This window comes from Cricetulus griseus, chromosome 2, assembly GCF_003668045.3.
Source record: "Cricetulus griseus strain 17A/GY chromosome 2, alternate assembly CriGri-PICRH-1.0, whole genome shotgun sequence".
Taxonomy (NCBI): Eukaryota; Metazoa; Chordata; class Mammalia; order Rodentia; family Cricetidae; genus Cricetulus; species Cricetulus griseus.
In genome coordinates this window covers 36,054,721-36,079,049 of record NC_048595.1, presented here as the reverse complement: position 1 = coordinate 36,079,049, position 24,329 = coordinate 36,054,721, and the positions used below count along the sequence as shown (strand labels likewise).

General features: G+C 40.8%; 1 protein-coding gene across 2 annotated transcripts in view; it reads left to right on the top strand.

Annotated features, from left to right (window-relative positions):
* The window catches only part of LOC100774067 (phosphatidylinositol 3-kinase regulatory subunit gamma), a 79,222-nt gene that overhangs the window by 41,288 nt on the left and 13,605 nt on the right, over nt 1-24,329 (top strand). Inside the window, exons 4-6 of one of the 2 annotated variants that reach the window (XM_027402548.2) lie at nt 1,654-1,752; nt 12,511-12,691; nt 15,176-15,301. In XM_027402548.2, coding sequence (XP_027258349.1) covers nt 1,654-1,752; nt 12,511-12,691; nt 15,176-15,301 — 406 coding nt within the window. The remainder of the gene's footprint in view (nt 1-1,653; nt 1,753-12,510; nt 12,692-15,175; nt 15,302-24,329) is intronic. The other variant, XM_035439695.1, reaches the window with a different exon arrangement.

The window sequence follows — 24,329 nt, the reverse complement described above, 5'->3', positions numbered from 1 at the left end:
CTGGCTGCTGGGACTGAGAGGGAGGGGGATGGGTAGGGAGACGGATGTACCCTCAGGTTTAGGGCCTAGGGATTGGGGCAGTTTAGCTGGGAGAGCAGTCATTCACCTCTTCTCCCAATTGGTGCAGGTGGTGTTTGTGCCTCTAGGAGCTGTTGATCTTGCAGGGGAGGGGAATGTTTGGCCAGGGGGAGAATGATGGGTTTTGGTGGGTTTGGGCAGTAGAGTGGGTCTTGTAGGATCCAGTGTCCAGTGGGTGGCAGTGGTGGTAGAGTGACTTTTACCTGCTGGCTGACTGCTAGGGCTCATACTTTTTTTTTTTATATTGTGTCTTTTATTTACTTTCTCATTAAACTTTAATGGATCTCTAATGGTTGTTTGTTTGTTTTGGTTTTTTTAAAGATGGAGTCTCACTGTGTAGTCCAGTCTGGCTAGAAGCATGTTCTGTAGACCCTGCTGACCTTGATTTAATCCCCCACCTCAGCCTCCTGAATGGCCAGTTTAAAGACTTGCACTACTATGCCCAATATCTATTTTATTTCCTTTTCTTTTTTAAACATTGATTGTTGATATCAAAGCAGGCTGCAATTTGATGCTGGAGTACCGTAATATACCATAAGCCGGCTCCCAAATCCTGACACGGACACTTATTAGTTATGAATGCTAGGCCTTATCTTACACCTGTCCCACTGGCTCTTACATCTTAACCTGTTTCTCTTCATCTATGTTTTGCCTCAAGGTTCCTTCCTTCCTTCCTTCCTTCCTTCCTTCCCTCCCTCCTCCCTCCCTCCCTCCCTCCCTCCCTCCTTCTTTCATTCGTTCGTCTGTTCTGTTCTGTTCTACTTTCACTGATTCTCATGTCTGGCTGGCTGGCTACTGGGCATAGGTTCTGGCCCTGGGCATGTCCCTCTCTTTCTCCTTCTTTTCTCTCGAGCCTGTCTGTCTCCTGACTATTGGCCAGTCAGCTTTTTATTAGACCAATCAGATGCCTTAGGCAGACAAGGTGAAACAAATGCAGCACACCTTTACATAATTAAACAAATACAGCATAAACAAATTTGACACATCTTTGCATCATTAACAAAGGCAGCATAAACAAATGTAACACACCTTTACACAATATTTCACAACATAAAGGCCATCTAAATTGTACTTTAAAATCATGTTCTACTGGAATTCAAGGATCTTTCATGTCCTACATTCCACTGAATAATGTTTCTGAAATTCCTAAACTGCAGAAGGAATTTGTTGTTAACATGAATTCAAATTAGAGAGCATGGTGTTGATAAGGGTGTGAATGTCAGTAACAGCTGCCACTGCTGCTTAAAATAATGTCCTCCTTCTCACACAGCTGTGGGTTTTTCTTGACACTCCTCATGTTCAGACCTGCCTAAGAAAGCCCTGAAGGCATAGTAGAAACATGATCTGTACAGACAGTTGAAATCTGGAGGAGTTAAACATCGAGTAGTCTTTCCCTAGATTACATAATACCAAAAGTGAAAACAAATCGTTTCCATGGAGAGGACCTAGGTGACCACTGGAGACTTGAGGGTATTGTAATCTGTAATCTTCCAGCTGATCTTGATAATATGTGAGGACAACCAGTGCTTAAGATTTTTTTCTTTTTCAAATGTTTCCTATAATTTTGCTTCTCAGGGAAGAGGTAAATGACAAATTACGGGACATGCCAGATGGTACCTTCTTAGTTCGTGATGCCTCAACAAAATTGCAGGGGGACTACACGTTGACTCTTAGGTGAGTGCTTTCCTGCCTTTGCTAGTGTCCTCCTAGCATAAGTATATATAGAGTTCTGTATTTTGCGTAAATCTTTTTTATATTTTCCATATTTTATTTAATTTAGATATATAATTTTTAGTTTAGCTCACATTTAACTTTAAAATCCCTTTCCTGTACAAAAAATGTTTAAATATATAATACCTGTTTTATTTTAATATTTTAAATGTATGTAGCAATAAAATAAAAAGGCTAAAATTTCCTAAATGTTATGGAATAAGGAATATATTATCTCATTCTCTTACTTCATTAATGAAGTAAATGTCATGGGTATAGCTCAAGGTTATTAATGAGCCTGTCTAAAAAACTCTATTTTTTTCCTAATGTGGGGTCTAGGAAGTAGAATTCAGCATAATTTTGACAGTTTAGGATATGTAGACAATAAAACAGCTCTCAGCATGTGTTGTGCCTTTCATGTAGATAGATTAGTGTTTTATAAATGCTAGAAATATGAAATTTTATACTTATAAAGATGGGACATATATTAAAAACAGGCTAAGAGAAACTTTGTTAGATATTTCAACATTTATTTTTAATCATTAGAGTCACATAGTTGGGGGCTGGAGAGCTGGCTCAGTATTTAAGAGCATATATATATTGCTCTTGAGGCCCTGATTTTGGTGGTTCTTTGTACCCACATTAGGTGGCCCACAAGTGCCTGTAACTGCAGCTCCAGAAGATCTGATACCCTCTTCTGACCTCCATAACATATGCATAATTTAAGTAAAAATTAAACTCACCCAATTATAATAAAGTTTAGTGATTTGTTTGTCTAATATTAGTGATTAATTCATTCCCTCATTCATAAAGGCTTCATATATACTAGGCAAGCACTCTACCACTATATCCCCAGCTGTTATTTATTGAGGCAGAGCCTTACTTACTGTGTAGCTCTGGCTAAATTAGAACTCATTATGTAGACGAAACTGGCCTTGACCTCAAGAGAGCCTCCTGCCTCTACCTCCCTGTGCTAGAATTAAAGGATTAAAGGTGTGTGTGAGGCATGTGTGTGGGCACATCTGCCATAGCACACCTGTGGAAGTCGAAGGACAACTTGTGGGTTCTTTCTCCACCTTTAATTGGGTACTGTGAAACAAACCTTGTTTCCAGGTTTGTACAGTAAATGCCTTTACCCACTTCGCCATCTCACTGGACCTCTAAAATTTTTCTTTTTCTTCTCCCTAAGACAGGATTTCTCCGTGTAGTCCTGGCTGTTCTGGAACTTGCTCTATAGATCAGGCTGGCTTTGAACTTAGAGACCCACCTGCCCCTGCCTCCCAGGTGCTGGGATTTAAGGCATGTGCCACCTCGCCTGGTTAGAAAATGTTTTTAATCTCACTGAGATGCTATTTTATCCCCAAATTCTTACTCATATCTAACTAAAATTGTGCTTAAAAGTAAAGCCTGTAAATGTTACATAACCATGCACTCAGTTTTAGTATTCTTTAGGAATAAAGCAGTACTTCCTAGTCTAGGTCCACCTTTAGGATTTGATGCTAAAAAGAATTAGGTTGGAGAGTTGGGTCAGTGGTTAGGAACACTGCTGCAGAAGACCTGGGTTCAATTCCCAGCACCCAGATGGGCAGCTCACAACCAACCCTCTGAGGTTTCAGTTGTAGGAGGTACCATTCATGCCTTGGGTGTACATATAAACATATAAGCAAAACACTTGTATACACATAATAGGTTTTTTTTTAGATTTTATTTATTTATTATGTATACAACATTCTGTTTCCATGTATATCTACACACCAGAAGGCACCAGATCTCATAACTGGATGGTTGTGAGCCACCAAGTGGTTGCTGGGAATTGAACTCAGGAGCTCTGGAAGAGCAGCTGGTGCTCTTAACCTCTGAGCCATCTCTCCAGTCCCCAATTGTTTTGTTTTTTGAGACAATGTTTTTCTATGTAACAGCCCTGGCTGTTCTGGAACTCATTTTGTAGATCAAACCAGTCTCAAGAGACTTGCCTGCCTCTGCCTCCTGAGTGCTGGGATTAAAGGTGTGCTTTAATACCTGGCTTTAATAATAAAATAATTTTTTTCAAAAATTAAAGGTATTATCAATATTTCCTAGTTTACATGGGATTCTCTAGGTGTAGGAATTCCTTGAATAGCATTGCTCAAAAAGGGGGCCTGTGATATTCTTTAGAGGCAGTTCATTTTATTGTTGGGCAGTAATAAAATTTACAAGATTATCTTTGCATGGGGTATTGTTTCTAGGATTGAGAATATTGCATGGGTTTACCCTGAATAGTTTATAATCTAAGTGTGTAATTGTGGAGTAGGAGAAATAAACATTCCCTGTATCTTAATTGTTTCATTAGAGTTCATCCAATTTCCCCATCTTTCTTCCTCTTCCTCGTTCTTGTTCTCTTTCTCTTTGTTTTTCTTTGGTTTGTTTGTTTTGAGACAAGATCTCTCTAAATACCCCTGGCTGTACCAGAACTTGCTATGTAGACTAGACTGGCATCTGCCTGCTCTGCCTTCCAAGTATTTAGAGTAAAGATGTGTGCCACCATGCTCAACTCCTTCTTTTTAACCCCTGTAACTATTCTACTTTCTGTCTCTAAATTTTATTATTTCAGGGGCCTCATAAATAGGATAATACAGTATTTATCCTTCTGTGTCTTGCTTATCATTCTTCAGTTTAACATCTTTAAGGTTCATATATGTTATAGCATGGGTTTGAATTGTATTACCAATAAGGCTGAATAATATTCTGTTGTATGCATATATTTATTCATTAGTTGATAGATGTTGGCAAGGATGCTTTAAGGTTTCCATCCATCTAGAAAAGATTGGCAAATAGCTGGTTTTCAGTAAATATTTGAATAGAGGATAGATTAAATGAGAGGACAAGGAAACTTTCTCAGAGGAAACGGCATTTGAACTGTCCCTTTGTTGGTTTTGCTAGGCAGACAAATGATGGGCTTAATTAAGTTTAATAACTACTTAATCTCAGTTATATTTAATTACACAGGTCATCTAACAAGTTAAATCTTTTGTATGTTGTAACTCCCACCCAGGAGGCAAAGTCAGGAGGATTATAAATTCAACCTTACCTGGGTAACTTACTATCTCAAAAAAAAAGTGAAGGGTGGAAGGAAGAGTGCTGGCTATTCTTCCAGAGGGCCTGAGTTCAGTTCCCATCATGCACATGGCAGCTTACAACTATGTGTAACTCCAGTTCCAAAGTATCTGGTATTCTCTTCTGACGTGTATGAGCACCAGGGAAGCACATGATGCACAGATATACATGCACATTAAAAAAATTAAAATAGGATGGACATACAGCTTAGTGCTGGAGTGCTTGCTTAATATGAATGGGGGCCCTAGGTTCCATCTCCAGTGCTGCCAGAATAACAAAACAAAACAAGCCTGGCATTGGTGGCGCATGCCTTTAATCCCAGCACTTGGGAGGCAGAGGCAGAGGCAGGCAGATCTCTATGAGTTTGAAGCCAGCCTGCTTTATAGAGCAAGTTCCAGGACACCCTCCAAAGCTACACAGAGAAACCCTGTCTCGAAGAACAAACCAAAAAACCCAACAAGTTTTGCCTAATGGACCACTTAGGCAGGTAAAGACAAAGGAAGTAAGAAAGCTGTATTGAACAAGAGTTCAAATAAAAACTGAGTTTGAGGCCAGCCTGACGTACATAGTGAGTTCCAGACCAGCTAGGGCTGCACAATGAGAAGCTGTCATGAAATAAAAGCAACAGCAGCAGCAACAAGAAGCTGGTGACTGGGGAGATGGCTTACTGGGTGTTTGCTGCCAAGCCTGATGAACTTGTTCAACTCTGGGAGCCTCAGGGTGGAAGGAAAGAACCACTCCTGAACATTGTCCCATGACCTCCATAAACAATGTGATACATGAAGATAATACATTTTCTTTCTAAAGGAAGAAAGGAGCTGGTATTCTTCTTAGATGGTAGAGTGCTTGTCTACACACATGAATCCCTAAATTGCATCTCCAAAACTGGAGGTGGGAACAGGACAGTTTAGAGTTAAGCTATTCTTGGCTAGTAGAGTTAGCTGGCAGCCTGGCTACCTGAGACCCTTCTCAGAACAACACCCCCTCATATACAGAAAAGGAAAGAAAGAGCCGGAAGAGAAGGAAGGACTGGGGCCAAGGAGACAGAGCCTGGATTTGGTGAAAGTTACTGGTGATCCTTCCATGCAAGAGATGAAAGTGAAACTGGATGTAGAGAATAGCAGTGAAGAAGCTTTCAGGTCCTTAGCCCAGGTTTAGCTGGGGTTGGTGGGATGACTCAGTAGTTAAAGGCACTTGTTGTGCAAAGCCTAGCAGCTTAAGTTCAATCTTCAGAGACCATTCCTCCAATAATGATATATTTTAAAAGACAAACATAAAACAACTGTATAAACTTAGTACCCAGATGGTCTATTAAAAAAAAGAAAAAAGAAAAAGTATCCCCACCAGGATGGCCTGTGGGCAAGCATGCAGTACATATTCTTGATTGATGATTAATGTAGGAGGGGCCAGTTCACCATGGGTGGAGCCACCGCTGGGCTGGTGGTCCTGGGTACTATATAAAGCAGGCTGAGCAAGCCATGGAGAACAAAACAATAAGCAGCTCCCCTCCATGGCCTCTGCATCGGCTCCTGCCTCCAGGTTCCTGCCCTGTTTGAGTTCTTGTCCTGACTTCCCTCAGTGATGAACTGTTACCTGGAAGTATAAGCTTAAATAAACCCTTCCCCACCTCCAAAAAAAAAAGGATACTATGTAATTAAAAATGTCTAGAATTTATTGTATGCCTGGTATTGACCAGGTGCTAGGATACAAAGAGGAATATTACTATTCCTTGGTTTAAGATTAAACTAAGGGAGAGAGACATAACTAAAAATTCATGAAGATGTGTCTTCATTTCTCTACTGCTCTGCTTAGAGTCCATGGTCCGTTATTATAATGATCTCTGTAAAAATACAATTTTTAAAATGTCAATATCAACTTGTTACCTACTTCCCTTTACTTGAGATGTTGAACATGGAGAAAAAGCCAAAAAACACTTTGATTTCACAATCTTATTTTACATACGAATCCCAGTTCCCTCTCCCTCCCTTCCTCCCATTCCCCCCACCAACCTCCCATTCCACCCCCATCCACTCCCCAGGGAGGGTGAGGCCTTCGTCATCAAAGTCTGTCACATCATTTGGGGCAGGGCCTATGTATCTAGGCTGAGAGAGTATCCCTCCATAGGGAATGCGCTCCCAAAGTCTGTACACTAGGGATACATCCTGGTTCCACTGTCAGAGGCCCTGTAGACTGCCCAGGTCTCCTAACTGACACCCACGTTCAGGGGGCCTAGTTTGGTCCTATGCTGGTTCCCCAGCTGTCAGACTGGGGTCCATGCCCTCCCTTTGCTCAGGTCAGCTGTTTCTGTGGGTTTCCCCAGCCTGGTCTTGACCCCTTTGCTCATCACTCCTCCCTCTCTACAGCTGGATTCCAGGAGCTTGGCTCAGTGCTCAGCTGTGGGTCTTTGCTTCTGCTTCTTGACTGCTGCCTTAAATGGATCTTAGGAAGCATCCAGCTTCATTTCTGAATTCCACAATCTCATTATCCTCCAGTTTTCTAGATGAAAACCTGCATGTTCTTTATTTCCAGATCTGCAATTCTCCCCTTTAGCTAAAGAACTTACTCCTGTTTCACTGGGGATGTATGCACATAAGAACTTCCTCATACTCTTACTGCCATAGCTATCAGTATTTGTCCTCTAGGGTGAACACTTTGCTTTCCTCTAAGTCTGGTGAATGGTTGTTTCAGTCTGGGTCTACATTTCTATTTGTGGAATGGCTCTTATCCACCCTTGTAACCCACTGATGTCCATCATTCTATGGATTATCTTGTCTAAATTTTAGGACTACAGCTCAGAGGTAGAGTACTTGTTTCTGGTGAACAAAGCCCTAGGTTCAGTTCCCTATTATTGTCCCATCCTCCACTTTCCCAAGTAACTATCCTGTCTTTTTTCTTTCCTCCTTTTCCTCCTCTTCCTTTAAAAAAATAAAGCCGGGCGTTGGTGGCACACATCTTTAATCCCAGCACTCGGGAGGCAGAGGCAGGCGGATCTCTGTGAGTTCGAGACCAGCCTGGTCTACAGGGAGAGTTCCAGGACAGGCTCCAGAGCTACATCAGGGAAACCCTTTCTCAAAAAAAACAAAAAACAAAAAACAAAAAAAGTAATAATAATAAATACAATAAAAACAAGGGCTGGAGAGATGGCTCAGGGGTTAAGAGCACTGACTGCTCTTCCAGAGGTCCTGAGTTCAATTCCCCGCAACCACGTGGTAGCTCACAACCATCTGTAATATGATCTGATGCCCTCTTCTGGCATGCACTGTATACATAATAAATAAATAAATCTTTAAAAAAATAAAATTAAAATAAAAGCAAAACAAATGAACAAAAACAAAACAAACAGGAAACAAAACTGGATCTCACTGAGTAGTTTGGCTGACCTGAAACTTATTTTTTTTTTTAAGATTTTATTTATTATGTATACAACATTCTGCTTTCATGTATATCTGCACACCAGAAGAGGGCACCAGATCTCATAATGGATGGTTGTGAGCCACCATGTGGTTGCTGGGAATTGAACTCAGGACCTCTGGAAGAGCAGTCGGTGCTCTTAACCTCTGAGCCATCTCTCCAGCCCCCTGAAACTTTCTTTGTAGACCAGACTGACCGAAAACTCAGAGATCCCATTTCTGCTGTGATCAAAGGTGTGTGCCGCCAAACTTGGCCTTATCTTTAGTTCATTTAGTTAGATTTATGTACTTATCACTAGCTAACACCTTTTTAAAGATTTCATTCAAGGTCTTACTTTGCCAAACCCAGTGCTTATTGGATCTGTTGATAATTTCATTTTGAAAACCTTATTTTGAAATGTCATTTTCAAAAAAGATTTAATTGTGTGCTTTTGTTTGGGTAAGTTCATGTGAGTACAGGTGTTTGTGGATGCCAGAAGAGGCAATTGATCTGGAGCTGGAGTTAAGGTGGTTGTGGGTTTCTTGAAATGGAGCAGAGGACCTGAGTTCTGTCCCCTGCACCTCCTGCTGGCAGCCCACAACCTTCTGTAAATCTAGTTCCAGAGGATCTGAAGCCTTTGGCCTCATCAGACACCCGCAAGCTTGAGGCACACACATACAATTAAAAATAGTAAGTCTTTTTAAAAAATTAAAGCCTTATAGTCTGTAAGCTGTTTCATGATCTGATATCTCCTCTTACAGTGCTTATTCTTCTTTCTTGATCATTCAGCCCCAGAATCACTGGCCTCCTTACTGTTTTTTTTTTTTTTTCCTCTTTCTTTTTTTAAAGAAGGTAGATGGTAACACTATGTAGTCTGGAACTTTATTTGCAATTTTACTTTTTAAAGTAAGTGTGTGTGTGTGTGTGTGTGTGTGTGTGTGTGTGTGTGTCTGTCTGTCTGTCTGTCTGTCTGTCTGTCTGTCTGTCTGTTTTTTGTCTTCAGGTGTGCTTGTGGAGGTCACAAGGCAACTTCTGGGTCTGGCATTTTTCTTCTAAGTAGGTTCTGTGGATTGAGTTGATATTATCAGTATTGGTGGCAAGGGCCCACACTTGAGAGTCATGTCTACAACCCTTCTGTTTTTGTCCTGAGGCAAGAGGATTAACCACAATTTTGAGGCCAGCTTCATCTACATGGCAATTTTAGGCAAACCTGGGTGATGATGTAAAACCCCGTCTCAAAAAGCCAAAACCCAAACAACAAAAATCCCCACAACCCCAAAATCAGAATGCAACCCTCTCCCTCCCCAAACCTCAGACCTGTGAAATATACATAAGGTCTTTGGAGTTCTGTGAGAGTATGAACTATATACGACTTGTTTGTCATTGTGTCCATAGCACTTTGTGTAGTTCCTGGGGTTTGTGGGGTCTGTAAACAAAGGGCAGGCCCAGTAACCAAAGCAGGAAGGAAATCTGGTTCAGCCTGACTTAGTTAGCCAGTGTTGGTTCAAACTTTTAGAGTCTGACCCTGGGCAGTTTATTTTAGACATATTTAAGCACAGCACAAATTTGGGAAAAAAAGTTTCTTGATGATAATTAACTCAATTCTGTGTGTACAACAAACTTAAGACATGTTTACGTTGAAACTCTTTGCATAAGTCCTCTTCCAAGTGATGAGGTCCATTGACTCAGAAACAATGCTCAAGATAAGAGTCCAGGGAGAACGACTGAGGTAAACACAATGCCTGTGGGAGTCAGGAGTGGCCTGGCCCTAAGATGACACAGAAGTTACCTAGGCTGTTGTAAAGTACAGGTGACTTCTCTCATAAGGATGGGTTTTATTGACTGAGAAGCGATGCTCACCATCTAGGGAGGATAAACAAACATTATAGTCTGGGGAATTCAGGTTAAGAGACCCTACAAGGGGCTGGAGAGATGGCTCAGCAGTTAAGAACACTGGCTACTCTTCCAGAGGTTCTGAGTTCAGTTCCCAACAACCACAGGGTGGCTCACAGCTCTCTGTAATGGAGTCTGATGCCCTGTTATGCTGTGCAGACAAACTTGCAGACAGAGCACTCATATACATAAATTAACAAATTAAAAAAAAAAAAAAGACTGACACTACAGATGGCAAAGATTACCAGGTGTCTTAGTTGGTGTTCTGTTGCTGTGAAGAGACACCATGATCGCAACTTTTTTAAAAAAAAAGATTTATTTATTTTATATATAAATGTTCTGCCTGCAAACATTCCTGCCCACCAGAAAAGGGCACCAGATCTAACTGTAGATGGCAGTGAGCCACCATGTGGTTGCTGGGAACTGAACTCAGGACTTCTGGAAGAACAGCCAGTGCTCTTAACCTCTGAGCTATCTCTTCAGCCCTGATCACAGCAACTCTTATAAAAGAAAACATGTAATTGGGACTTGCTTACAGTTTCAGAGGTTTACTCCATTGTCACTATGGCGTTGACATAACGCTGTGCTTAACATTCCTTGTTTCCCTAGTGTTTAGCTGTGAGTGCAGGGACCTCATATCCCCTTCAGGTGTTCAGCACATTAATTTGAATGAATTTTAAGAGAGACCATCTTGGATTTATTTTTGGTATATGTGTGTTTGTACACCTATAGTAATCACAAACAATTAGGTGGTTCTTCTAATGTGCATTTTATAGGAATAGTTCATCATCCATCTAAATACTGACCTAGGCCTTGTGTAATTTGAGTTTTAACCAGTCCATAGATTCAGACCTATCTTGTTTAGTCTTTCACAAATCCCAGTGTATCATTTGTCATATATAATAAATGCACAACATTAAGAATGATAATAGCACAGTATTTTGCTGTTATACAACGAATCAACTGGATAAGGGTTTAGATTATACTTCTGCTGTTTTGGGACTGGAGAGATGGCTCAGAGGTTAAGCGCACTGGAAGCTCTTCCAGAGATCATGAGTTCAATTCCCCACAACCACATGATTGCTCATGCCCACATGCCAGAACAGTGTATACATTATAAATAAATAAATATTTAATGTTTAAATATTTAATAAATAAATAATAAATAAATATTTAATAAAAATTGTAATTTTAATTTTATTTAGAAATTCTTTTTTTCTTCTTTCTTATTTCTCCCTTTTTTATTTTCTTCTCTTTGATTTTCTTTTTCTGGGGCAAGGTCTTGCCTTGAAGCCCAGACATATTGGCTTCACACTTGTGATCCTCCTTCAAAGTGCATCTTATCACTTAAGCATCAAATTATATCTGTAGTAAAACCTTGAGTGTTTTGGAGATGATATTGAGACAAATGTTTATAATTCCTTTTATAGCGAGCTGGCTTCTGCTATTGCTCAGATAGAGCTGTCCTCATGAGGTTGCCTTTTTTTTCCATGACAATTTTTAAAAAATAATTTACAAAATAACCAAAATTATTTACTTATGTTTTAGTTATTTTTAAGTTAATGTTTTGGGCTAAGTTTGTTGATATTGAATGCTTTATACATTTGAGTTTTTTGTTTGGTTTTGTTTTTGAGATAGGGTCTCTCTATATAGCCCTGGCTGTCCTGGAACTCACTGTTTAGATCAGGGTGGCCTGGAACACACAGGCCTGGGATTAGAGGTGTGCACTATCACGTTTAACCTAGATGTGTTCTTTTTTAATAACTAAGATATTTTATGAACAAAACAAATAGGAAAAAACAAAATAAAGAAATGTGCCAAGTGTGATGCCCTTGCACTTGGGAGGCAGAGGCATGCAGATCTCTGCTGTTCAAAAGAAATCTGATTACAGAGCAAGTTCAATACAGCCATGGCTACAAAGAGGGTTTGTCTCAAGACATACAACAAAACAAAGCTGGGGTGGGGGTGGGGCGGGAATGAAGAGGAGAAGGAAAAATAGGTAAGGAAATAATATATGCCAGGCAATGATAGTGTGCACTTTTAATCCCAGCACTCAGGAGGCAGAGGCAGGCGGATCTCTGTGAGTTCAAGGCCACACTGGTCTACAGAGTGAGTTCTAGGACAGCCAGGGCTACACGGAGAAATCCCGTCTTGTAAAAACAATAACATCAAAATGAATATATACTTGCAAACACATTGTTAATGCATGCTGTTTTACCACCTCTAACCTTATTAACATAGTAGTACATTTATTTGATGTAACTAAATTTTTGTATCTCTATATAAAGGTAGTGTTTTAAGAGAAATCTGGGAAAAATGCTACAGTTATTTTTTTGTTGTTCACAGGAAGGGAGGAAATAATAAGTTAATAAAGATCTATCATCGGGATGGTAAATACGGCTTTTCTGATCCCCTGACATTTAATTCTGTGGTGGAACTCATTAACCATTATCACCATGAATCTCTTGCTCAGTACAATCCCAAACTCGATGTGAAGCTGATGTACCCAGTATCCAGATACCAACAGGTATGACCATAGGCATTCTCATATCGTTATTTTATATAATTTTATTCTATTTATCAGGCTCACTGGTTAAAAAGAAGTCTGGGTTATATTTATTTTCCTAGTTAATCCTGAGTGTGGTGGTGCTTGTCTTTAGTCACAGCAGAGGCAGGCGGATCTCTGCGAGTCCCAGGCCAGCCAGGACTGTGTGAATCTCTCTCTCTCTGTCTCTCTCTCTCATAGACACACACACACACACACACACACACACACACACACACACACACACACACACACACACACACACGTACGTGAGGTATGACAGTAAAACCTACAATCCTAGAACTCAGGAGACTGGGAGCAGGAAGATCAGAACTTCAAGGTGGACATTAACTGCATAGTGATTTCAAAGCCAGCCTACCTACATGAAACCCTGCTTCAAAAACCAAAACCAAAAAAACTAAAATACCTAAAATGCTACTTAGGAAATATGTGGTCCTTCCTTCTTTCCTTCTGTAGTTTTTCTTTTTTTCTTTTTTTTTCTCTTTGGGGGCCTACCACCCAGCTCTCAAATAAATACAAAGAGTCTTATTCTTACTTATGAATGCCTGGCCTTAGCTTGGATTATTTCTAGCCAGCTTTTCTTAACTTAAATGATCCCATCTACCTTTTGCCTCTAGGATTGTACCTTTCTATGTTCTGTATACCTTTTTTTATTTCTTACTCCATGTCTGGCTGTGTGGCTGGCTCCTGGCATCCTCCTTACTAAAATAAGTTTTTAAAAGATTCTGGCTCCTCTTTTTTTTCACTCCTCCTCTTTTTTCTCCTTCTATTTATTCTCTCTGCCTGACAGCCCCACCTATCCATCTCCTGCCTTGCTATTGGCCATTTGGCTCTTTATTAGACCAATCAGGTGTTTTAGACAGGCAAAGTAACACAGCTTCACAGAGTTCGACAAATGCAACATAAAAGAATGCAACACATCTTTGCATCATTAAACAAATATTCCACAGCATAAACGAATGTAACACATTTTCAATTAATATTCCACAACAGGGAGGGTTTATGTAGAGGTCTTCCTTGGGTGTTAGTCCTCAGGAGCAATCTACCTTTTTATTTTGAGTCAGGGTCTCTCATTGGAACCTGGGTTTACTGATTAGCCCAGGCTGGATAACCTTGAACCCCAGGGATCTACCCATTTCTAGTAGTGGAATTTAAGCATGTGGCAACAAACCTCACTTTATACTTATGAGCTGAGTATCAGATTTAGGTCTTCATGTTTAACAAGCTGAGCTATCTCTTCAACCCTCTTCCTGCCTGCCTGCCTTCCCATCCTCCCTCCCTCCTTCCTTAATTTTAAAAAAGTGTGTGTGTGCCTGCCTGTGCCTATGTGCCTATGCCTGAAAAGGCTAGAAGACATGACATGGCAACCCCTAGAGTTGGAGTTACAGGCAGTTGTAAACTGCTGGAGGTGAGTGCTGGGAATGAACTTGGGACCTCTGAAGAGCAGCAAGATGCTCCCAACCACTGAGCCATCTCTCTAATCCCTCTGGTCCTATTTCTTCTTAAAAATTTTATTATATTTTACTTTATGTTTTTGCCTGACTGTATGTCTGTGCATTTATATATGTGCATGGTGCTCACTGAGGCCAGAGGAGGGCATTGAATCTCCTGGGACTGGAGTTACAGATGGTTGTGAGCTACCATGTGGGTGGTGAGAATCACACCCAGGTTCTCTGGAAGAGTAGTCAGTGCTCTTAAGCACTGAGTAATTTCTCTAGCCCCATATTTCTTAATAAATATTTTTAATTGATTTTTTTAATTTTTCTTTTGAGACAGGTTTTCTCTGTACTGCTTTGGAGCCTGTCCTAGAACTTGCTCTGTAGACCAGGCAAGATCTCTTGAACTCAGAGATCCGCCTGCCTTTGCCTCCTGAGTGTTGGGATTAAAGGCATGTGCCACCAATGCCTGGCTTAATAAATATTTTTTAAAATAACATTATTTTTACCTAACTTAAAATCTGGTCTTACGCTGGGTGTTGGTGGTGCACACCTTTAATCCCAGCACTCGGGAAGCAGAGGCAAGCGGATCTCTGTGAGTTTGAGGCCAGCCTGGTCTCCAGAGCAAGTGCCAGAATAGGTTCCAAAGCTACACAGAGAAACCCTGTCTCGAAAAACCAAAAAAAAAAAAAAAAAAAAAAAAAAAAATCTGGTCTTAGTGTTACTGAAAAGTGTTTTTCTTGCCAGGTTGGTGATGCGTACCTTTAATCCCAGCACTAGGGAGGTGAGGATTGCTATGAGTTCCAGGCCAGCCTGGTCTGCATACTGAGACCCTGTCTCAAGAAACTGAACAAAACAAAATCCTCACAAAACCAAACAAAGTGTTTTTGGTGCTTGCTATTAAAACAGTGACTTCTAAAGTTGAAATATAATTTGAATGTAAATAGACTTGGACAAACATGGTAGAATTAATAATATTGCTTCATTTTGTTTTTGTCTGCCTGTGTAGGATCAGTTGGTAAAAGAAGATAACATTGATGCAGTAGGTAAAAACTTGCAGGAGTTCCACTCTCAGTATCAGGAGAAGAGTAAAGAATATGACAGGCTGTATGAAGAGTACACCAGGACATCTCAGGTGAGAACTGTTGTTTGGGGATGGGCTTTGTGCAGAGTTATGGCTCATCAGATTCTGAGTGGTTGACTGGGTGATCTTCTGCTGTCTTCATATCTTAACTGTCTTTTGAGATTTTGGTTGATACAAATATACTCCCGTTCAAACCTTTTTTGTTATTGTTGTTAAAAATACAATTTTTTATTAGTATTAACTAGTGGTCTAGGAATGTGGTTTAACTGGTGGAGTGCATATTGTTTGTCAATCAGGTTTGATCCTTTCATCACATAAAGCTGGATGTGGTGGTACAAGCCTTTAATCACTGGCACTGGGGAGTTGGAAGCTGGAGGATCAGAAATTGAAGGTCACCCTCAGCTGTGTAGCCAGCCCAAAGCTTATCTGGGACTCATGGGAACCTGCCCAATTATTTATTTATTTATTTATTTTGGTATTTGAGGATAGGTTTCTCTGTGGCTTTGGATGCTGCCCTGGAACTAGCTCTTGTAGACCAGGTGGTCTCGAACTCACAGAGATCTGCCTGCCTCTGCCTCCTGAGTGCTGGGACTAAAGGCATGTACCACCACCACCCGGCTCCAGTTTTGTTTTTTTTTTTAATTAGGTAATATTGAATAAATAGTTGTAAATTAAGGAAATAAACAAAATGACAAATTCTTGAGATAGAAATTAATTTTTGTCCATATGCACAGTACAGGGCTGTTTCAGTAGCTCTACTGTCATCATGATTCTTGGATTTTTCTGTTGTATGCTCTCCTTATCTCACATGAGCAGGCACCACCATATTTCTAGTAAAAGAAAAGAATAGGAAGGAAAAAGGAAGCGCCTCTCCCCCATACCCCATCCCCAGGGTTTCTCTGTGTAGCCTAGGCTGGCATGGAACTTACTCTGTAAATCAGGCTGACCTCAAACTCAGAGATCCACTTGCCTCTGGGATTAAAGGCTTGTGCCATCTCACCCGACCGATTTTATGCTTTTTAAGACAACTTATTAAATGTGTATGAGTGTTTTGCTTGTGTGTTTGTCTGTGCACCATGTGCATGCCTGGTGTCCATGGAACCCAGAAGAGGCCATCAGAACTGGAGTTACAGATGGTTGTGAGCCACCATGTGGGTGGTAGAAATCAGAGGTGGCTCTTCTTCAAGAACAATGGATGCTCCTAGCCACTCAGCCTTCTTTCCAGCCTGAGGGTTTCTGCTTTGAAATTTTTATTCCTATTTATTTTATGAAGTTGATAGTAATGATCCTTCTTTGAGTCTCTTTGATGTTGTGTTGTTTTGTTTTTGAGACAGGGTTTCTCTGTGTAGCCTGGGCTGTACTAGAACCAGACTGGCCTCACACTCACAAATACCACAAGTGCTGGCATCACAGGGTGTTGTTTTGCCGGTTATTTCTCCTCTAATCTTTGTTGTTTCCTTCCATCTGCTAGCTTTGCATTTTGTTTCCTTTTTTCTTTTTTCCTAGTTTCTTAAGTTATCCAATTAGATTATTGATTTGAGAGCATGCTTGTCTTTTAAATGTAAGGATAATAGTGTCACTGCACACTGGTGCAGGTCAGAGGACAACTTTGTGGAGTCCTTTAGAACCTGCACGGTCTGATTATCGGGGCCTTTTTACCCACTCTCAGTTTGCTTTCTGTTGCTGTGATAAACAGCATGAACAGAAGCAACTTGGGAAGGAAGAGTTTGTTTCATCTCACAGGTGCAGTCCATCATGAAGGAAGTCAGAGCAGAACCTGAAGCAGAAACCATGGAGGAATGCTGCTTTGTGACTTGCTCCCCAAGGTTTACTCACTTTCCTTCTCAGGGGTGGTACCACTTGCAGTGGGCTGGGCCCTTTCATATCACTTATTGATCCAGAAAATGTCCCACATACTTTTCTGCAGGTCAGTTTGATGAAGGCATCTTCTCAACGAGGTTTTCTCTTCTGAGATGGCCCTACCTTGTGCCAAGCTAATAAAAGTAACCAGCATACCCACTGAGCCGTTTCAACACCAGCCTCTCTCCTACTGTTTTTTTTTTTTTTAAGATTTTTATTTATTTATTATGTATACAACATTCTGCTTCCATGTGCATCTGCACACCAGAAGAGGGCACCAGATCTCATTACGGATGGTTGTGAGCCACAATGTGGTTGCTGGGAGTTGAACTCAGGACCTCTGGAAGAGCAGTCGGTGCTCTTAGAACTTTGTGTAAATGACAGTAGCCTAGAGCTTACAGAGGTCTGTCGAGCACTGCTTCACAAGCTTCTGGGATTAAGGGACACACCGCCATGCACGGCCTTCGTCATTTATTTTTTGAGTCATTAGTCGTGTAGGAGCATGTTATTTAATTTCTGTATCTTTGTTACTTTTTAGTTTTTCTTCTATGATTGATTTCTACTTTTCACTGTGGATCAGAGAAGAGTCTCTGTATGATTTTAGTCTTTTAAAATTAATTAAAACTTGGGGCTGGAGCGATGGCTCAGCATTTAAGAGCAATTGTTCTTGCAAAGGATTTGGGTTTGGTTCCCAGCATGCACATGTTGGTTCACAAACCAAATGCCTTCCTTTGAGTGAAGGCATCAGGCACAAATGTGGTTCACATATAAACATACATGCAAAACACTCATGCACATAAAATTAAATAAGTAAGTCTCAAAGAAGATAAAATCTTTTAAAACTTGTTTTGTGACCTAATGTGATATATTTTTGGAGAATATTATGTTTTTTCTTAAGAATTATCTATAGTCTACTCTTGCTGTCTGGAGTGTTCTTTATTATGCCTAGTATGTATATAATTGGGTTAATTTACAGTTAAAAAAATCTTTGTAATATTACATAAACACTACTATTATGCATCTCTGCCCCTGCTTCCCCCTCATTTTTTTGAGTCAGGGTCTCACTATATAGCCCTGGGTAGCCTGAACTCACTATGTAGACCAGGCTAGTCTTGAACTCACAGAGACCTATGTGACTTTACCTCTCAAGTGCAAGTGCTAGCATTAGAAGTTTGTGCCAAGCTGGGCAGTGGTGGCACACGCCTTTAGTCCCAGCACGCAGGAGTCAGAGACAGGTGGATCTCTGTGAGTTGGAGGCCAACCTGGTCTACAGAGTGAATTCATTTTTTTCTTTTATTAATGATTTTTTTATGCATTTTCCTTTAAAGTCATATAAAATAGAAGAGGCAATACCCAGGGTATAGCTCATTGATAGAATCTGGTTTTGCTTTCTAGCCCTGGAAGAAAAATCCCCTAGTTTACTAACTGTAAAGCCTTATATTATGATATATAATGGCCATTTCACCATCCATATAATGCTGATCACTTTAATGGATTTAATCTGTAAAAGTCTTAATAACTTTTTCTCCATTCTGCCATCATACACTAGACTCATCACAGGTAATTCATCCAGAAATGCTAAAGTAATAAAAGATGTTGAAACTGGAAATTAAGGTCTAGACACCAGACACATACATGGTAAAAATAAATAAATGTCCTCAAACCTTCTGGCTCCTACAGGCTTTTCTCCCCCTCTTCTGTGGGGTTTCCCTGTCTCTGCTGAGTGTTTGGCTGTGGGTCTCTGTATCTGTTCCCATAAATTGCTGGATGATGCTTCTGTGATGACAATTGGGCCAGGCACTGTTCTATGTGTATAGCAGGGTATTATTAGAATCATTTCATTGATTTTTTTTTTTTTTGATATTCATGTTTGGTTCTATCCAGGGCTTCTAGGCTTTCTAGCCTCTGGTTTCTGGCCATCCATTCAATGTCAGGCATGGGCTTCCTCTCATGGCAGGGCTTCAAGTTGGACTAACCAGTTGGTTGACCACTCCCACAAGTTCTGCATCACCATTACCCCAGCACATGTTGCAGGCAGGACAGATTGTGGGTCAAAGGTCTATGGCTGAGTTGTTGTTCTGTCCAGCTGCTTTCCCAGGAACCTTGCCTCACTATAGAAATGGCAGTTCAGGCTCCATATCCCCCATTTCTGGCAGTCTTTGCTAGGATCACTCTCATAGGAGCCAGAGGGGTTGAAAACACTAGGAGAACATGACCCACAAAATCAACTAAGCGGGACTCTCAGAGACCATAGCAACAATCATGGGCTTTTTGTATAGCTGAGCTAGGTCCTCTGCATATGTTATGGCTGTGTAGCTTGGTGTTCTTGTGGGGCTCCTAACAGTGGGAATGGGGGTGTCTCTGACTCTTTTTGCCTGCTCTTGGGACCCTTTTATTCCTACTGAATTGCTTTGTCTCGCCTTGATAGGAAGGTTTGTACCTAGTCTTATTGTAACTTGTTATGGCATATTTGTTTGGTTGATATCCCTGGGAGGTCTGCTCTTTTTTTGAAGGGAAATGGAGGAGAGTGGATCTGGGGAGAGGGTATGATGGAAGGAGTGGAGGGAGGAGAGAGAAGAAGAAAAGTAAATAAATCATGTTTTTTTATTTTATATTGTTGTTGTTGTTATTATTATTATTATTATTATTATTATTATTATTATTGGTTTTTCGAGACAGGGTTTCTCTGTGGCTTTGGAGACTGTCCTGGAACAAGCTCTTGTAGACCAGGCTGGTCTCGAACTCACAGAGATCTGCCTGCCTCTGCCTCCCCAGTGCTGGGATTAAAGGCATGTGCCACCAATGCCCAGCATAAATCATGTTTTAAAAATCGAAATGAAACACACATATTAAATACACACATGCATTTAGGGTTACAACAAATGTAGCATAAATATTAAGTAGCTAGAAAAGTTATCAAAATATTTTTTTTGTTTTTGTTTTTTGAGACAGGGTTTCTCTGTGTAGCCCTAGTTGTCTTGGAACTAGCTCTTGTAGACCAGGCTGGACTTGACCCATAGAGATCCACCTGCTCCTGCCTCCTGAGTGCTGGGATTAAAGGTATGTGCCACACCACCCAGCTCAAAATAATTCTTAATAATTAAAAAGATAAAATGGAATCAGTTTTCACACAGAACTATGGATCAGCACATTTTGGCCATATACTTTTTCAGCAGAAATCTGGTATTCTACTTCAAGGAAGGCTTACCTATAGGCTTTACTATATTGATTCAAAACAGTCACATCTTCCTCCTTACTTAGGCAAAGCCTTAGTGTTACAGTAGGCTTTTATAGCTTGGGACCATTCAAATAGACCCTGTTCACTGTGTCTTCAGTATATATACAGAACCCAAATGTTTCTCACCACCTTTCCTACTATACCTTGTCCAAAGCTAGCACCATTTCTTGCCTGATGTGTTAGTTTTTGTGTTGCTGTGACAAAGTACTTGAAGACTGGGTGTGGCGGGGCACCTTCAATCCCAGCACTGTGAAGACTGGGTGTGGCGGGGCACCTTCAATCCCAGCACTGTGAAGACCGAGACAGGCAGAACTCTGTGAATTTGAGGCCAGCCTGGTCTGCATTGCCAGTTCTTGGCCATTTGGGGGATGTGTAAGAGACATAACATGTAACATACAACGACAGAATACTTGAGAGAGTCGGCCTCAAAGGGGGAAAGGTTTGCTTTGAATCGCAGTTTTACATGTTTCAGTGCAGTATCAGAGGAGAGGGAGAGGAGCCAGGGTTCTGCTAGCCCCTTTAAAGGAGTGCTTCCAGTGACCTAACTTCCTGAAGGTTCCACTTCCTCCCCGCTTTCAGGAAGCTGTCCATAAAGCCTTAACACATGAGCCCTTGGGGGAACACTCCAGATTCAAGCTATAATGTCTTCATCCTCAGCAGAAGCCTTCTAACTGATATTCTTGCCCCCCCCCCACCTTCCACTTCTCATCTCCTAAATCAGTTTTCACCTTATCAGTCAGGGCGATAATTGTAAAACTTAGGTTAAGTTGTACTCTTTTTTTTTTTTTTTAACTATGTATACAGTGTTCCGTCTGCATGTATGCCTGCAGGCTAGAAGAGGGCACCAGATCTCATTACAGATGGTTGTGAGCCACCATGTGGTTGCTGGGAATTGAACTCAGGACGAGCAGTCAGTGCTCTTAACCTCTGAACCATCTTGCCAGCCCCCCCCGTTTTTTTTTAAGATTTTATTTTTTTATTATGTATACAGTCTTCTGTCCGCATGCTAGCAGAGAGCACCAGATCTCATTCAAGATGGTTGTGAGCCACCATGTGGGTGCTGGGATTTGAAGTCAGGACCTCTGGAAGAACAGTCAGTGCTCTTAACCCCTGAGCCATTCCTCCAGCCCCTAAATTGTACTCTTGTGTTTGTTTTAGTGCATGTGTGGAGGACAGAGGTCAAGCTCAGGTGTTGTTCATATGGCATTGCCCACTTTGTTTTTTGAGATAGGTTCTGTCTGAAGGTTGTCCAATAGACTAGGCTGGCTGGCAAGTGAGTCCCAGAGGCCCATTTGTCTCTACTTCTCCAACATGGGGATCATAAGCACATGACTGTGCATGTCCTTTATATGTTGGTTCTGGGACCAGATTCAGTTCTTTAGCTAGTGTGGCAAGTGCTTTGCTGACTGAGCTATTGCCACAGGCTTACTCCTTGTTTTTAAAAAACAAACAAACAAAACCCTCAACATAATCCCCAAACTCTATATTAGTCAGGGTTCTCTAAAGTTTAAAAAAAAAAAAAAGGTGTGAGCTCATTATATGCTTGAGGCAAGCCTGAATTTCTTAACATACTGTCTCTACCTCATGAATGCTAGGATTGTAAATGTGTGCCACCATGCCTGGCTCTGACTTTAGTTCATTAATAATGTTTTCTTTTTTTGAGATAGGGTTTCTTTGTGTAGCTCTGACTGTCCTGGAACTCACCCTGTAGACTAGGCTATTCTCAAACTCACAGAGATCCACCTGCCCCTGCCTCCAGAGTGCTGGGACTAAAGGTGTGTGCTATCAGTGCCCGGCTTTATTTATTGTGTGTAAGTGTGTGTGCATTCGACAGCATGTGTATGTCAGAGGACAGCTTCCAGTGGTTGGTTCTCTTCCTTCCCTGTGAGTCCTCAGGTTTGGTGTCTGTCAGATGTTTTTCTCACTGAGCCATCCTCTTGGCCTGGACATTACTCCTTAGAACTGGTCACTGTTCTCTCCTGGCTTACTGTTTTTGAATATAGGACACCTGATTTCCACCTTGCAGTGTTTGCATTGCCTGCCTGCTTCAAAAACTTTGTAAAAACCTGGCTAATCCCCTTGCTTCCTTTAAGTCTTCCCAAGGCCTGCCTGGCATCTTTATTTAATAAATTTAATTTATTGTCGAGGCTTATAATCCCAGCACTTAGAAGACAGAGGCAGGAGCATCTGGTATTCAAAGTCATCCATAGTTGCATATAATGACTTCAAGGCCAATTTGGGGTACATGAGACAAAAATTAAAATTGTGCTGGGCGTTGGTGGCATACAACTTTGATCCCAGCACTCGGGAGGCAGAGGCAGGTGGATCTCTGTGAGTTTGAGGCCAGCCTGGTCTACAGAGTGAGGTCCAGGACAGCCTCCAAAGCCACAGAGAAACCCTGTCTCAAAAAAAAAATTAAAATTGTAACATGCCACTGGGTATAGTAGCATATACCTATCACCCTAAGACTAGGAGACTGAGGCAGGGGGACTTCAGATTATAGGCCAGCCTGGGCAATACAGTGAGGTCTATTATAACAAGCAAAAAACCATACAGCAATAACAAAATTAATCAAAGGTAAGAGAGATGGGTGAACAGGTAAAGGTACTTGCAACAGTATCGTGGAGACCTGAGTTTGAATCCTGGCTCCCATGGAAAAGTGGAGGGAAAGAACCAGTTTCACCACGTTGTCCTCTGACCTCTACATGCATGTCATGGCATAAAACCTGCCTCCCTATAGCAATAATTTTTTTAAAAAAATTAGTTAACTTCATTTGGTTACTTCTACCTTGACATGAACACAAATCCTAGTAGAGTTCAGAAATCTATGTACTCTGAGTCCTGGGTGACAAGCTTCAGTTTCACAAATTCTCTTTATTGTCTATCAGGTAGTACTTGTGGTGTAGTGTGTTCTTAGTAACCATTCATTGAAATTAGTAAATGTAAGGTAGTTGAAGAACTGTCCTGCTAGTGTGAGAGTTTCTAGAATTACAAATATACAGGCTAGCCATCTTTCTGGAATCTTATGCATAAATATTATTTTTCTGAGAAGTACATTGAACCAGAGTTAAGCCCTTTCTGAAGATTTTAGGACCATCCTGATTCAGATGCTAATGTAATGTATTGTATCCTGGGATAGTGAGATGGCTTAGCACGGAAAGGTACCTGCCTCTAAGTGAGATGACCTGAGTTCAGCCCCAGGACCCACATAGTGGAAGGAGAAAAACAATGACTTCCACAGGCATGCACCTTGCTGTGCACATATGCATACATACAAAAAATAAAATATAATAAAACATAAAAAATATTAAAACCTTGCTATCCTCAGAGATCATTAGAATGTATGAAGACTAAATGGCTTAATCTAATTGGGATCTTGGAGTTAGTAAGTCTGTTTAGTAGGATTTTTAGTTTTTCATCTTAGTACATCTGACTAGCAGATATTCTGTCCGCTTTTTTTCTTCTAATCAGATTACTGATGAATCTGGAAAATTCAGCATGCAGTTTAGTAATGAAAGGGATAATAAATAGAATCTACACAGCTCTTCTGGGAATAAGACTTTAAATTTTGGTATATGAACTCCTGGTCTCTCCAGTCACTCATTCAATTAACTTTTAGAGATTAGTACTGCAATAATCGGTGTACAGTAAAACGATCCTTGTAGTCATGGTGTTCAAGGTCGGTCTCATGGCAACTGCTAGGTCTTTCTGTGGTTCTTAGCCATATCTTAGGTAATGGTTCTTTTTATTTATTTTATAACCGGAAGTGTTTTATATGTAAGTAGTAGAGAAGGGTTGAATAAAGCGACTGTTTTTGCCCTGCTATAGGGTCTTAATAATCTTTTTGTTTGTTTGAGATAGGATGTTATACAATCTAGAGTAGCCTTGAACTCTGTGTCGCCAATCATGACCTTTAAATTCTGGTCCTTGGGTCTCTTTACCTTCTAAGTATTAGGATTACATGTGCTACCATGCCTGGTA